At 40.0% G+C, this 17063-nt stretch overlaps 1 protein-coding gene across 1 annotated transcript in view; it reads right to left on the reverse strand.

The window, feature by feature from the left end:
* Nucleotides 1-9390: 9390 nt before the first annotated feature.
* CACNA1S (calcium voltage-gated channel subunit alpha1 S) overlaps nt 9391-17063 on the reverse strand; it is a 960893-nt gene continuing 953220 nt past the window's right edge. The window contains exon 45 of the mRNA XM_075853532.1: nt 9391-9587. Coding sequence (XP_075709647.1) covers nt 9558-9587 — 30 coding nt within the window. The 3' untranslated portion in view covers nt 9391-9557. The remainder of the gene's footprint in view (nt 9588-17063) is intronic.

The raw sequence follows: 17063 nt of genomic DNA on the forward strand, positions 1-17063 counted from the left end.
GAAACCACAAGAATGTAAATGATTAATGTGTGTCTGCACGTATTCATGGGATATTTTTACTATATAAACTCTGTGTCTCTGCAAATAAAGTCAGAAGGATTTTTACCTTGAGAAACGTCTCAGTGTATCTGTTGCTTCTCCGAGCTCGCACCCCCCCCCCCACCTGATTTGAACCTGCATGGAGATCAAGGCGTAACGTGACTCAAATTGCGATCACAGAAATTGGCGCCCGAAACAGGGACTTGACCAGAAGGACGGCACCCCACCTAGGGGATCTCCCGGGACTTGAATGGCGACCACCCGGACGAAGGAACGTGCAGACCACTGCTGCAGCAAGGTAGGAAGACTTAATTCTTACAAACTCTGCTCTGCACCTTCCTGTCTGGTAGGTCACCTTCCCGGTAGTACTCCTGAGGAATAGAGGGGCCACATGAGGGTGTTTTTAGTGTAAAAATCTGGTCAAGTCTATATGTAATCCTACCCTCAGGATAAAGTGCCTGATCTCCATGACAGTATTTGTATGAATGTTGTAGAAACCCAGTTTTGTGTCACAAATGCATTTTAGAATAAGGAAATTGTTTTTGGGAAAAAACTTCCGATAATCCGGCAAATTACCAGAAACATGTGTACATGCTTCAGGTGACTACGGGGATTATGATAGGCTAAATTTTAGCCCGGAAATCGAAAATTTTGTGCAATCTGATAATCCGGCAAAATACCGAAAATTTGCGTACAGCATTGAGGTACTTGCGGAGATTATCATGCACTGATTTTCAGCTCAAAATTCCAGAATTTTCTGCAATCTGATAATCCGGCATGTCAAATGAACAGCTTGATTTTACGTTTGCCTTGTTATTTGGATTAGGAATATTTGTCATATTACTCTTATGGTGTGGAGGATATCTCCTTGAGTGGTGTCTCAGATGAGGAAAGTAAGCTAGTTATAAAAGGACTGTGAAAGGGGAAGATTCTCTGGCCAGAGTAGAAAAGTAAGTACGGAAACTAGAACTGTCTAAAATAGATGAGAAAGAAATTCATCTGTCAGTAGCTAAAATCTGTAACAAAATAAGAAGTATCAAGGGGATAAGTAACTGTCGAAAATAGGCAAGAAAGAAATTTGTCTATCAGGAAAACTACCCCTTGAATTACTTAGGGTGTGCCAAAAAAGGCCACCACTTACAGTCACAAGATGAGGAACTTGGTGTTCCTATTAAGAAGTTTCGAGGGGATAAGTAACTGTCTAAAATAGGTGAGAAAGAAATTCACCTATCAGGAAAATTACCCCCTACGTAACTTAGTGTCTGCCCATAGGCGACCACTTATAACTAGTGAACAATGGGGAACTTGGTGTTCCTATTACGAGATGAGCACCCACAAGGACTGACAGCCAAACAGGTAGTAGCAGAAAGAGAAGGTAAAAAGGCAATGCAAGGAACGAATCAGTTAATGAAGGCATGTGGAATGGGAAAAGCGGGAAGATTAGATCTGGAAAAATATAGATGATATAATGAGCAGATCCTTTGTGGGATTATTGTTTAGTTGGTTGTAATTTGGCTCAGTTGGATAGTGTATACAGAGTGTACGTAGGTAGTGTGGGACTTTCCCTAACAGCCAATAGCCATAGTGTTTGTTAGTGAAGATAAAAACTGAGAGAGAAGGGTATGAGTCCCCTCCATCATAGCAGGGCTATGGGCAACAGTCACGGCAAACGAGAGTCTGGCCGATCACCAGATTCAGGCTTCTCTGACCCCACAGGAGAAGATGAATTTTGAGGTATGGCATATGGGTGAGCAAGCACCTGTTGAAATGGTGTAAGTTTACTAGGGGATTGTAAATCCAGAATCACAGAGTCAAATGACAAAGCAGATTGGAGTAGATGGATTGTAGCATCTTTAGAAAGCAACAAAGAGCCTAATGTATCTTTATAGTAGTCAGTATAGAATATATACTTTAATAATTTCAGTTATTTTGTATATTCATTATCTTCATAGATCTTTTTAGTATCTTTTAGAGACAAATGTATGTAATGTTAATACACTGAAGTAAAAGTGCAGGAGGTTGTCAGAGGAAATTCATATTTTATAAAGTAAAGTTTAAAGCAAAGGAAATTATAGAAGTAGTAGTTGTTTTAATGTTGCAAATGACCTTATAGTAAATTCCCATATGGTATAATTTAGAATCAACTAGTGTGATAAGAGAAGGGGGAGGTGAAGAACAGCTGCTAGTGAGATAAGAAATGTAATCTTGTTCTTGAAATGAATGGACACAACATTAAATGCTGATATAGATATTTTGTATGACTTTGTGTCATATTGTATGTATTAGAAAACAGGACCAGCCGACGCCCGGTAATGGCGTCCGTACCTCATGTTGAGTGTGTCCTCATTGTTGGTGGGAAACCCCCTGCGTACTGTGTTTCCAATGGGAGAGGCTGCCCCCCCTGCCCCTGATGTGGCCACGCCCGGCCCAACCAAATCAGTATGAAATAATCACCTTGTTAATTTTGTCATTTGTAGTGTTTTTTCTATTTACAGAAGTTCCAGTCTAGTTCACTGATGAAACAACACGTCATCATAATATAGAGATGGTGGCCGTCAGATTGTACTGTTAAACATTAACGTAGATAATTCTTATACAATGGTGTGATGAATGATTGCAGATACGTATGTTGTTTTGCCGGCATTGAAAGTGTTAAGATTGTGAGAAGCTGTGAGTTTGTGACCCCCCTCCCTCCCCCCTAAAGTGTGCTGTGTTTGGGGGGAGGAGGAGGGGGGCTGACTGGGTGCAGTCTGCAGGGCTGATGAGACCAAGGGATTTCAATATGCACTGCTGAGATATATATATATCAGTAATGTGTACAAACCGAAATAAATTTCTTCTCTTTTGCGCATGCGCTGTTGTTTATAAAAGTTACGATATTTGTGTTATGATGTGATCAGATTTCATGTGTTTTGATGATAATTCAGATGTATTAACCTACAGATACTGTGAGACACGGGGGTTTTGAAAATGTATGTGCCCCCACCGTTCCCAATTTTTATATACTGTTTATTGGTTTGCAGTAATTAATGTTATCAGAGATAATATTTTCTGTTTTATTGAATAACTAACTACAATTGTTCTATTTTTGATTTCACATAGAAATTATGTCATTGTAAAGATCAAATGTTTGTCAGGAAAAAGTCATTTTTGTTTCAGGCTGTTGTACATTACAGGGGGTTAAATTAGTGTTATGTTGAGATGTAGTTTTGAACTCTGCTACATTACTCTCGCAGAGTCCACAAAGGGGGGAAGGGTGAAGGAACTGATGAGGTACAATTGTGGTTTATGTGTAAGAGACCATCCCCCTCCAGCAAAGTTACACAGGAGGCGATGTGACATCACTCACACAAGTCTTTATGGATTTAGATGAGGGAGAAGGCAAAACAAAACTTGTCTGGACATTGTTAATTTGATGTAAAGTTTTTAGGAATGTTTTATTTTTATTAATCAAGTATTTGCAGAACCTGATAAAAGTGAGATTCTCAAAGTATTCTGGATTATCAGCTGAATGAGGAGGAGTTGTGTTTGGTAGCGGCTTGTGACACCAATCCACGGAGTACCTCTACGCAAGCATATACTTTGTACTGTACTGAACAAAATGGACATGCCACTGCAGTTCTCACACAAAGTCATGGACTACAGCAGCGCCCGGTAGCATATTATTCAGCTAGACTAGACCCTGTGGCCCGAGGTTCCCCATCATGTGTGAGGGCTATCATTGCTGTAAATTCAATGTTAAACAAGGCCTCAGATTTGGTCCTGGCATTTCCAGTCCAAGTTTTTGCACCACATGATATTACTGCTATTCTTACTCAAGTACAGCCAAAGCATTTGTCAACAGCAAGACATTTGAGATTAACCTGTGCACTTCTTCTTCCTGAGCAGGTTACTTTACACCGCTGTACTACATTGAACCCAGCTACCTTACTGCCTTTGGAGCAAGGGGGAGAAGACGTAGGTAAAGTATGGTCACAATTTTTGCCTGAAACTGATGAACATGATTGTATGGCCCTTATGGCCCAGGAAACAGTGGGGTTCGCACATGTAAAAGATACCCCACTCCAAAACCCAGACCTAATACTCTTTGTGGATGGTTCAAGGTATTGTGTAGAAGGATCTTTTCTTACAGGATATGCAGTAACCACCGAAGATGTAGTCCTAGAAGCAGCCTCCTTACCAGCGTCCCGCTCAGCACAAGAAGCGGAGCTTAAGGCCCTGGCAGCAGCATGCCAACATGCAGAAGGAAAGACAGCAAATATATACACTGACTCTCGATATGCATTTGGGATTGCACACGATTATGGCCCCATATGGAGGGCAAGACAATTTTTGACCTCTGCAGGTACACCTGTAAAGAATGCAGACTTTGTAAAATACTTGATGGAGACCCTGATGTTACCCACTGAGGTAGCAGTAATAAAGATAAAAGCTCACACTAAGGTGAGTTCACCAGAGACAAAAGGGGAAATGCCCTGGCAGACGAAGCAGCAAAGCAAGCAGCACAGAAGCTACCTGTGTTAGCAGCCGTATGTCAGATAAAAGATCCAGAGGAAACAAGACCAGCTGTAAGCCCGGAACTACTGCAAAAACTTCAAGGACAAGCAACAAAAGAAGAAAAAGACAAGTGGACGGCCCAAGGAGCAACGCTACGAAAAGATGGCCTCTGGCAATGCAAGAATAAACCGTGCCTGCCTAAGACAATGTTCCCAATGATGGCCCAAATAACACATGGAGCGACTCACCAATCAAAAACGGCAATGATGGACTTGGTAAACAAGGTGTGGTATGCCCCAGGGTTTAGTGTGATGGCAAGCAGTTTTACACAAGGATGCATGATCTGTGCAACACATAATATTGGAAGAACTGAAAAAGTACCACAGAAGCACACACCCAGACCTATATATCCGTTCCAGAGACTACAGATAGACTATATTCAACTACCCAAAGTTGGTACCTAGGAGTATGTGCTTGTTTGTATTGATCTCTTTTCAGGATGGCCAGAAGCTTTTCCAGTAACCAAAGCTACAGCCGTAGCCACAGCAAAGAAACTGATCAACGAGGTGGTGTGCAGATATGGAGTTCCAGAGGTGATCGAGAGCGACAGAGGAACTCATTTTACGGGTGAAATCATGAACCATGTGTTGTCAGCTCTAGGCATAAGTCAAGCCCTACATACACCATACCATCCACAAAGTAGTGGGAAGGTTGAGAGACTAAATGGGACTCTCAAATTGAAAATCCAAAAGCAATGGTAGAAACCGGGAAACCATGGACCGAGTGTCTACCATTAGCCTTGTTCTCAGTAAGATATACGCCCACAAAAAGAACAGGTCTCAGCCCATATGAGATCTTATTTGGGTCGGCTCCCAGATTAGGATGTTATTTTCCACAGGTGCTCCAAATGCAGTATGGTAGACTAACAGATTATGTATAAACGCTGAACAAACAATTGACCAAGGTGCATGCACAAGTCTTTGCTTCCATTCCAGATCCTGATTCAGTTGAAGGGACGCATAAGCTAGAACCAGGAGATTGGGTCGTTGTCAAAAGACACGTGAGGAAGAGCCTTGAGCCACGGTTTGATGGTCCTTTTCAAGTCCTACTCGTTACAAGCACCTCAGTGAAGCTCGAAGGAAAGGCAAGCTGGATTCACGCCAGTCATTGTAAAAAGGTTCTTCAGCCAGAAGAATGAAGATCTTTGCGGTTGTTGCGGCGGTTGTTGCGTGTGCTCTTATACAAAAAGGCAGAACTGCTACTCCTGTACACGTAATCAGTACAGAATCACTGGAACAGTTCAGGACAGGGTGGGCGAATGCCACAGTGATAGAAAGCAGGGTAACTACACCTGTAAGGCCAATGCCCCGTGTTATACTACAAATGTGACTACAACCGAAGGGACTTGGAGAAAAGGACCACATGGAGGGACTGTGTACCTTCACATAGACAAAACAGCCAACATTAACATACAAGAAGAGACGGCTGTTGTTTTGTTGTTATGAACCAGATTTACAGTATCTACAGAAATATACAACCAGTAAAAATAGAAACAAAATGATAAATAAGACTTATGAAAGATGCAACAAGGAGAGGCTCAACTCTACGATTGTAATAAAAGAGACTGATGGGATGATATTATGTATGAATAATAGCGAAATAAGAAATAGAATATATTTTGTATTCTTGATAACAATTTGAAGAGGTAGTTTTAAGCCACATATAACAGTACAAAGTCTGGAAAGAATCCCACACACTTGTAAGAGCGCTGTAACCCAACAGCGGAAAAAGAATGTACACTTCAATATTTCCTTCCCTGAATCCCCCAGCTGTCATAGACAAAAAAGAGAATGGTATGACCCGCTATTAGGAGGGGTAGGAACGGGATTAGGAGTATTGAATGGTATACAGTTAGAAACAGTTATGAACAAATTAAACTCAGTGGAGATGACACATCTACTGCATTAAGGATAGGTGCCTCATGGTTACCTACTACCTTTGAGGTACAGCAAAAAGGGTTAGCTATAGATGAACTATTTCTAAATGTTTTTAATGAAAGTATGCTAACCGAATATAGAACATTACAGAATGTATTAACTTTTGTAAATTGGACAGTATGTACGCTTAAAACGATGTGGCAACAAGAACAGATAAATAATTGTAAGAATAAATTGTTTAGTAGTCATGTTAGGCAATGGACAGACGTTCTGCCCATAGGAAAGAGAAATGATACGTGGTTATTGTTACAGCCTAAGTGTGCACCTAAATGGTGTGCAGGAAGACTAATAGCATTTCATGTGAAAAATCCTACTCTCTTATGCAAATTTATTGTTATGCCAATGGTAATGATTGATCCGGTGACATTATTAGGACAATATTGGATGCCGGAAATGAAAGGAACACACATAGATTCTCACAATAAGACAAGGAATATAGATTTGTGCCAGTTAACAGAGCAAGGATATGTATGTAATCAACAGTCAGGGATATATGAACCCTGTCTAATGCAGCACCAGGATAATGTATGTGCACTCACTATAATCCCAGAAGCTAACCTACAGGTTTATATTGAAGTAGGTCCACAGCATGTATGCTTAATAACTAACGACAAGCAGACCCTTAGCCAGTTTAATCTCATAGGACCATTTTCAGGATGTCTATACAATGTGACGCATTTGACTTGGGGGAACCAAACTATAGTGTTCTTGCCTACTTTAGAAGAAATAATGTCCACTGTATGGGTACCTGAACCTTTGCCCTATGGAAATTTTAGTTTGCCACTGGAAGAGTTAAAACAAGTGTTACAAAAGTCTAAAGACGTAAAGAAATTGATAGCAGCCCATAATGTAACTCTAAGTAAAGTGAAAATATTGCCTACAATAGCAGCTAGGGAAGTAATAAATTTATCGTCAGCAATAAAAGATGCTAGTGCCCATCACTGGTATGACGTTTTTACAGGATTTTCCCCCACTGCCACTAAGATACTGCATGTGCTTTTCCAACCATTGATTTGTTTAATGATATTATTTATATTGCTTACATGTTTCAATTGTTATGCATTTTGCAAAATAAGGGAAGCATTCAATCAGAGGCCTATACATTATGATGAAAGAATGTTGTGAGATTACCCCACCTACATACCTGTGTGAATCAAGTGAAGAAATGGATCGAAGCCTTGCTATCAGGAGATAGAAGTAGCATTGGAATTTAGGTGTTGGTAAAATCACAAAAGGAGGGATTGTTATGGAATAAATATATGTATAATGTATCTGGGACCTCAATGAGTGCAATGCTGAAGAGAAGAACATGTATTAGAATATATGTTGGGTATTATTGAAAGGTAATGGAATAGATTTGCAGACATTCTGTAGATAGTAGAAATTGGGGCCCTACAAGGACTTACCAGACACAAAGGAGTCTGTTTATATGATGTTTGAGTTTCGGGCATACAGCCAAGATAAGATAAGGACTAGACACCAGATTAACAACTAGATATAAGAACAATGTACATTGTGACATAAATCACAAGGGAAGAAACCACAAGAATGTAAATGATTAATGTGTGTCTGCACGTATTCATGGGATATTTTTACTATATAAACTCTGTGTCTCTGCAAATAAAGTCAGAAGGATTTTTACCTTGAGAAACGTCTCAGTGTATCTGTTGCTTCTCCGAGCTCGCACCCCCCCCCACCTGATTTGAACCTGCATGGAGATCAAGGCGTAACGTGACTCAAATTGCGATCACAATACTAAGCTGTAAAGTAATCAACACAGAGGAGGATAATGTAGTACTACAGAGGGATTTGAGGAAGCTGGAGTTTTGGGCAGAGAAATGGCAAAAAAAGTTTAATGAGGATAAATGTAAGGTTATGTACAGTGGTGTAACTACCGCTGTAGCAGCCATAGCGGCTGCTACGGGGCCTGCGACATGAGGGCCGGCACTGCCCCCCTATGTCCAGGGGCGCCGCTAGCAGACACTATGACTGCTACAGTGGTGGTGACGCCACATTCTATATTATCTGTGTCCATAGGACGCAGATACTATTGAACACCTTGGCAGAGCAGGGAGGTATCTCTAAGGTTAATAAATTGACTTGCGGTGTGGAAATTAAATCTTCAGCATGCCTGTTGCAGGTTTCCCCATTGAATTCAAAATCGCATGAATGAATGAATGAATGGCCAAATGTAGCAACTTTTGCAGCGGAATCATACTTACCCAGAACTCCCTGCTTCTTCCTCCTTCCGGCCTCCTGGGATGACGTTTCATCCCATGTGACTACTGCAGCCAATCACAGACTGCAACGGTCAAATGGAATGCAGCGTTATCCAGGGAGGCCTGAGCTGACGGCAAAGGAGGGACACGTCACCATGACGACAGCCGTGGTAAGCATGAAAGTTTTTTTTTTACCGAAGTGCCACTCGAAAAACTGCATCACAATGTTGTGCAGTTTTTCGGACAGAATGTACTGTGGGTTCCAGGTAGGATACGCTGCGCAGTTTTACGCAGCTTATCCAACCTGTAGGTACCCGGCCTAAGACCTTCACCTATGTGGCCACCACATCCAAGCAGAAAACAAATGGAGAGGTGGCCATGCTTCATTCAGTTCCATGGGAGTTACCAAAACGGTTTCCATAAGTCCCATGAAACTGAATGGAGAGAGCCACACACATGCGTGGCCACCTCTCCATTCATTCTCAGCCTGAATGCGGCAACTCCCGTTCCACTGCTCTATCACACATATATGGCATATCCTGTAGATATTCCATAAATGTGTAAGTTGGGAATAGCCCTTTAATTTTCAAAGGGATTTAAATAGCACCAAAATGAAATTAAAAACACAACAAATATAATGAATTTGAAAATGCTTTATTTTATTACCTAACTACTGGATTGAAAGCACATGGAAATAATTTACTGGTATGTGATACAAAATGCAAGTCCAGTGCAGAGAAAATGGTAAACATGAAAGTCGGTTTGTAAATCTCAAGGCTTCTTCAATCAGGGCGTAGTTGTAATTTCACATTTTCAAGAAATGATGATTCAGCTCCTAAAGAAAAATATGATTTGCATTAATGTTTAAGAATTCCTTTTAAACAATTTGCAAAACTCATCTTAAAGGGTAACAAACTTCTGATATGTCAGAAGTTTTGATTGGTGGTGGTCCAAGTACTGAGACCCCCACCAACCGCTAAAAAGAAGCGGCAGAAGTGCTCGTGTGAGCGCAGAGCCACTTAGTTTCTGTTAATTTTTTTCCAGAAAGCCGATGTAGCAGTGTACGAGCTCATAGACTTTCTATTGAGCCCGTACACCGCTACGTCAATTTCCGGAAAAAGCCGAACAGAAATTAAGCGGCTTAGCGATTCTGTCACTTTCGATTTAGTGATTGGTGGTGGGATCCCCACCAATCAAAACTTATGACGTGTCACTATGACATGCAGGAAGTTTCTTGAACGTTTAGTTAACATTTAATTCTATCAATGGTATTAATAGAGTAATTCTAGAAAGTAAATATGGCTATTCACATGTGTCCACCCTTGCCTTTGCTTGAATTTGGTAAGGGACTTAAATTTCTCATGAAACTAATTCAATACAGTATCACAACATTCTAGCAAACCCATGACAGGCTGCAATCCACCTTATAGCCACTGGGTGGCCAGACATAAACACATAGTATAGACATCTTGTGACAAAGTATGGTAAAATCATGTTTATTTTCAAAGCTGGTAATCTTGTGTCACGCATCTTAGGATATGTTGAGATACAGTAGGAGAAAAGTTAAGTACACATCTGTATGTCATAAAGTAATTGACTTAAAGATCCAGCCATTAACCCCTTCAGGACACAGCCTGTTTTGGCCTTGTGGACACAGATGATTTTTTCAAATCTGACATGTGTCACTTTATGTGGTAATAACTCCGGAATGCTTTTACCTATCCAAGTGATTCTGAGATTATTTTCTCGTGACATATTGTACTTTATGTTAGTGAAAAAATTTGGTCGATAAATTCAATATTTATTTGTGAAAAACGTAAAATTTTAGCAAAAATTTGCAAAAATTTGCATTTTTCTAAATTTAAATGTATTTGCTTGTGAAACAGATAGTAATACCACACAAAATAGTTACTAGTTAACATCCCCCATATGTCTACTTTATGTTTGCATCATTTTTTTTCACGTACTTTTATTTTTCTAGGACGTTACGAGGCTTAGAACTTTAGCAGCAATTTCTCATATTTTCAATAAAATTTCAAAAGGCTATTTTTTCAGGGACCAGTTCAGTTCTGAAGTGGCTTTGAGGGCCTTATATATTAGAAAGTCCCCATAAATCACCCCATTTTGAAAACTGCACCCCTCAAGGTATTCAAAACCACATTCAGAAAGTATTTTAACCCTTTAGGCGTTTCACAGGAATTAAGGCAAAGTAGAGGTGAAATTTACAGATTTCATTTTTTTTGCCGAAATTCATTTGTAATAAAAAAAATCTGTAACACAGAAGGTTTTACCAGGGAAACTCAACTCAATATTTATTGCCCAGATTCTGCAGATTTAAGAAATATCCAACATGTGGCCCCAGTGTCCTAATGGACTGAAGCACAGGCCTCAGAAGCAAAGGAGCAGCTAGGGGATTTTGGGGCCTCCTTTTTTTAGGAATATATTTTAGGCACCATGTCAGGTTTGAGGAGGTCTTGTGGTACCTAAACAGTCGAAACTCCCCCCAAAGTGACCCCATTTTGGAAACTACACCCCTCAAGGCATTTTTCTAGGGGTATAGTTAGCATATTGACCCCACAGTTTTTTTTCAGAATTTAGTGGAATTAGTCTGTGAAGATGAAAATCACCTATTTTTCTGTGGAAACATAGAATTTTTTCATTTTTACAAGGAATAAAGGAGAAAAAGCCGCCCAACATTTGTAAAGCAATTTCTCCCGATTACGGCAATACCCCATATGTGGTCTTAAACTGATGTTTGGACCCACAGCAAGGCTCAGGAGGGAGGGAGCGCCTTTTGGATTTTGGAGCGCAGATTTTGCTGGATTGGTTTTCAGTGCCATGTCGGGTTTGCAACGCCCCGGAGGGACCAAAACAGTGGAAACCCCCCAAAAGTGACCCCATTTTGGAATCTACACCCCTCAAGGAATTTTTCTAGGGGTATAGTGAGCATTTTGGCCCCTCAGGATCTTTTTTAGAGCTAAGGTGACCAAAAAACAGCGATTTTGGGGCTTTAAATTCTTTATTTATTACAGCGTTCACCGTGCGCAATAAATTACGTTTTAATTTATTCTGCCGGTCGGTACGATTACGCCGATACACATATGTTTTTTTTAAGTTTTGCAGCGTTTGCACAATAAAATTAAGTTTCTATAAAATTATTTATTTTCTGAGACACGCTATTCTGAGCCGTAACTTTTTTATTTTTTAGTCAAAAAAGCTGTGGGAGGTCTATTTTTTTGCGGGACGGGTTGTAGTTTTTCTTGGTACCATTTTGGGGTAAATGCGACTTTTTGATCACTTTTTATTCTATATCTTGGGAGGGGTGGTGACCAAAAAATAGCGATGCTGACAGTTTTCAGTTTATTTTGTTTGCGGCGTTCACCGTGCGGAAAAATTAGCATTATAGTTTCATAGTTTGGGTCATTACGAACGCGGCGATACCAAGTATGTGTACTTTTTTTTAACGTTTTCATTTTTTTCCTATAATAAATGACTTATTATAGGAAAACAAAACCTTTTATTTTTACACTTTTATAAAACATTTTTATTAACTTTTTTTTACTTTTTACACTTTCTTTTTTTTACCTGCAGCTCTGATCGTTGCTAGAATACATTACACTACCTAGGTAGTGTAATGTATTCCAACTGTCAGTGTGACATCACAGTCACTCTGACAGTTGGTCTACGAGGATCAGCAGAGGCTGATCCTCATAGGCTGACATACATGGCAGACTTGGGGGCCGTTGTCTTGCCCCCGGGTGCCATCACAAGCATCAGAAGCCCCCACGATTGCATGGGGGCTGCTGATGCGCTACAAACCCGCTACATGCGGAGATCGCAATCGAGCCCCGCATGTAACGGGTTAATTGCCGAAATCAGCGGCGATGAGCCGCTGATCGGCAACACTGGAGAGTGTCAGCTGTCAGGGACAGCTGATCTCCAAGTTCCCGATGCACACTGTCGCCAACAGTGTGCATCGGGAACGACACAGTGACTTCCTGTCACTCTGACAGGAAGCCTATCAGGACCAGCCGAAGGTTGGTCCAGATGGGCTTCCGTCCATGGCAGACCCGGAAGCCATTGTTTGGCTTCCGTTTGCCATACTATCTATCGGCAGACCCCACGATTTCGGACGGGGGTCTGCCCATATGCTAGAAACCCCTAAAATTCGGCGATTGCACCCGATCGCTGAATTTAAGCTGTTAATTCGCCGAAATCAGCGGCAAAGGACCGCTGGCCGGCAAGAGGGGGGTGTCAGCTGTGGGCGACAGCTGACCTCCCGATTCCCGGTGCATACTGTCGCCGACAGTGTGCACCAGGAAAAACTCAGTAACCGAGGAACGGACAGTTACGTCCTGGTGCGGATAGGGGTTAAACACACATTCCAAACATTCTTCAGGACATAAACAAAAATATACAGTATTTATTACAACACAAATTATGTTTCATGTAGAAAAAGGTTTGTATGGTAGGAAATAGCTTGCATTTGCATTGCACCTCATGTCCTATTCTTGGACACTAGTAAAGTTAACGCAACTGTAACATTTATCACTAATGAAAAATTATTTTTCATCAGTGGGACTAATCACTTAAAGGACAGGTGTCGCTCCCACACAGTCCAAAAGGAAGGTCTTTGGCCGAGCGAAATCAGGCGCCATTTTCATGTGGACCGGAAGCCGCGGCCGGACTGTAAGATGACTACTTCTGGTCGCGGCTTCCGGACATGTGTTCAGAAGCAAGGACTAGGAGCGGAGGGAGCGGACGGAGCAGCGGCGGCGGCAGGAGCAGGTAAGTTATGTTTGTGTATGTTCGTGTTTTACTGTGTGATTACCACTGTATGTAAGCCTACTACACTGTGCATTCGCTCAAAAAATGGCGACACACAGTGTAGGAGGTTTGAACATTCAACCCCCTCCTTTCTCCTGGCACTAGCCAGGATAAAGGAGGGGGATTAATTGAGCACACTAGAGTGAGTGTGTCTTCTAAAATTTTGCAGCATAAAGCAATGAGGTTGCTTTACCACATGCCAATGCTGCAATTTTGGGAATTGCTCCCTCTAGTGACCAGCACATGGAAATGTTATAAATTAGAATCTAATTTATAATATTTCCTGACTTGTGGAAAAAAATAAAAATTGCAACAATGTCTAATCATGTATATACTAACTATTTAACTAAAAAAAAATAAAAAATTTCTAGCGACACATTCCCTTTAATAATACCAGCGGTCTGTCACTTATTTGTTATAGTGCAGTAGTTTAGGAGTAACTTACAGCTTATCTTAGCAGCTTAATGCCAGTGCTGAAGGTGATGAGTCCATTGCTATTCATGATATTCGCGCCCCCCCCTTAACCCCTTAGTGACCAGCCTATTTTAACCATTTAATGACCAAGCTATTTTTTACGTTTTTCCATTCTCGCATTCCAAGAGCTATAACTTTTTTATTTTTGCGTCGACATAGCTGTATAAGGTCTTGTTTTTTGCGGAACAAGTTGTATTTTTTAATAGCACCATTTTGGGTTACATAGAATTTATTGATTAACTTTTATTAACTCTTTTGGGGGGAATAGAAAAAAACCTGAAATTTCGCCACACTTTTTTGCGTCCTAAATCTACGCCGTTTACCGTGTGGTATAAATATCACAATAACTTTATTCAGCGGGTTGTTACGATTGCAACGATACCAAATTTGTATAGATTTTGTATGTTTTAACTTTTACACAGTAAAAAAACTTATTTTTTTCAAAATTATTTGTTTTTGTGTCTCCATATTTGAAGAGCCATAACTTTTTTATTGTTCCACTGATGCAGCTTTATGAGGGCTTTTTTTTTCGCCGGTCGACTTGTCGTTTTTATTGGTACATTTTGGAGTGGATGCGACTTTTTGATCACTTTTTATCACATTTTTTTTAAGGCAGGATTCACAGAAAACCGCAATTTTTGCAATGTTTTTTATTTTATTTTTTACGGTGTTCACTATGCGGGTTAAATAATGTAACAGCTTTATAGTTGGGGTCGTTACGGTCGTGGCGATACCAAATATGTGCAATGTTTTTACTTTATTTAGTTTTTTTAATAGTAAAGCCTTTTGTAAGGGAAAAAGTGGATTTTTAATTTTTTTTTAAATTAACTTTATTTTTTACTTTTTGACTAGTCCCACTAGGGGAGTTTAATATGCAATCATCCAATCTCTTTTATAATACACTGCAATACTTTTGTATTGCAGTGTATTACTGCCTGTCCGTTTAAAACTGGCATGGTCTAGCAGGCATTCACTACAGGCAGACCTGGCGGCCTTTATTAGGACCCCAGCTGCCATAGAAGACACAGACACTCGGCGATCTTATCGCCGGGTGTCGGTGGGATGAGAGGGAGCTCCCTCCCTCTCTCCAAAACAACTCAGATGCGGCGCTCGCTATTGAGCGCCGCATCTGAGGGGTTAAACGGGTGAGATCGATACTAGCTGGTAGCTGAGAGCAGGGAGATTTAACGGCTCCCTGCTCTGTTTATTTATTCTGATGCAGCACCGTGAAAAGGCTTATGTATCGTAGTAAAAGCCCATTAGTGGCCGCGGTGAAAAGGCGTATTGGCGGTCACTAACGGGTCAATGGGGAAAATCTGCAACGAAAGTGCAATGATTCAGCCGCATAAATTTAAATGCAGTGAATAAAAATTCTGCAACGCAAGTCAATTTATGCGTGTTTTCTCAGCAGGTGTTTTCCACAGCATGTGGGTGAGAATGGTTTGAATCGAACCCACTTTGCTGCTACTCTAATACGCTGCAGATTTTCTCCAATGTCTTTTTATTCAGTTTTTGGAGCTAAAGCTAGGTGTGAATCATAAAAGTATAAAGGACAGATAATACTTCTCCCCTTATTTAACTCCTTCAGGACACAGCCAGTTTTGGACTTGTGGGCACATCCAAATATGACGTGTGTCACTTTATGTGATAATAACTTTGGAATGTTTTTCCTCTCCAGGTAATTCTGAGATTGTTTTCTTGTGACATATTGTACTTTATGTTAGTGGTAAAATTTGGTCGATAAATTCAGTATTTATTTGTCAAAAACACCAAAATTTTGAGACAATGTGCAAAAATGTGCATTTTTATACATTTAAAGTGGCTCTGTCACCAGTTTATTAATTCACTATCTCCTATCCAATCTAATTGGCACTTTGATGCTGATAATTACAGTGTGATTTGTTTAACCCCTTCACGACCAGCCCATGTAGACTAACGGGCTGCAGTGCTGGGCTTTTGTCCTGCAGCCCGTTAATCTACGTGCTGTCAGAACAAAGTGCACAGTGCTCTCCCTATGCTCTGAATCTTTCCGCACACGCTGCTACTAGCAGTCTAAGTGCTGAGAGAAGACATCAGGACCGGATTGATGCCGGTGCTGATGACGTGAACACCATGATAAAGCTATCATGGTGTTGACAGCAAAGTTTGTTGCAGCAACAAACTTTTGTGCTGTTCGTTACAATGTTTCTCCTCCCTCCCTGTCAGATTGTTCTGAGACAGTGGGGGAGAAGAAGCTGTGCCGAGCTGCTGCTGTGTGTCTCATATAAAGACACAATGACTGTGAAACACAAAAAACACCTCCACATAGATAGTTTAGTGTAGGCAGCTAACTATAGTTTAGGTAGTCTGTTAGGTAGATAGTACTAAGATTAGGGCAATTAATTAGTTAATTAATAATCAATTAGGGCTTATAATAAATGTATATATATCTATAAAATCATATAGATATATATATTTATATACTGTGTGTGTGTGTGTGTGTGTGTGTGTATATATACACACACACATACATACACACACACACACACACACACACACACACACACAATATATATTATATATAGACATATATTTGAAATTTGTTAATACTAAAAATTAATAATTAGGGATGTTATATATCTATAACATCATATAGATATATACGTACATGTAATATATACGTATACACACATAATCTTATATAAATCCCTTCATATATTTTACACGTCTGTAAATTCTAAATACATTGATTCATTGTTAGGGTTGTTCATAAATTTACTATTTATTAGGGTTGTCCTAATTTAGTTGTGATTTAATTAATTACATATATATCTATAATGTTGTATAGATATATGCACACGTTTTATATATATATATATATATATACACATGCAAACATTCATATAAATTATTAATTTTATTAATTCTACATATCAAATAATTGATAGGGTCGTTCATAAAGTTGTTAATTATTAGTCGTTCAACAATTGATTAGTTGTAAAGATTCAATTGATTATATATGTATACGTAA

Source organism: Rhinoderma darwinii, chromosome 2 (assembly GCF_050947455.1).
Source record: "Rhinoderma darwinii isolate aRhiDar2 chromosome 2, aRhiDar2.hap1, whole genome shotgun sequence".
NCBI classification, from domain to species: domain Eukaryota; kingdom Metazoa; phylum Chordata; class Amphibia; order Anura; family Rhinodermatidae; genus Rhinoderma; species Rhinoderma darwinii.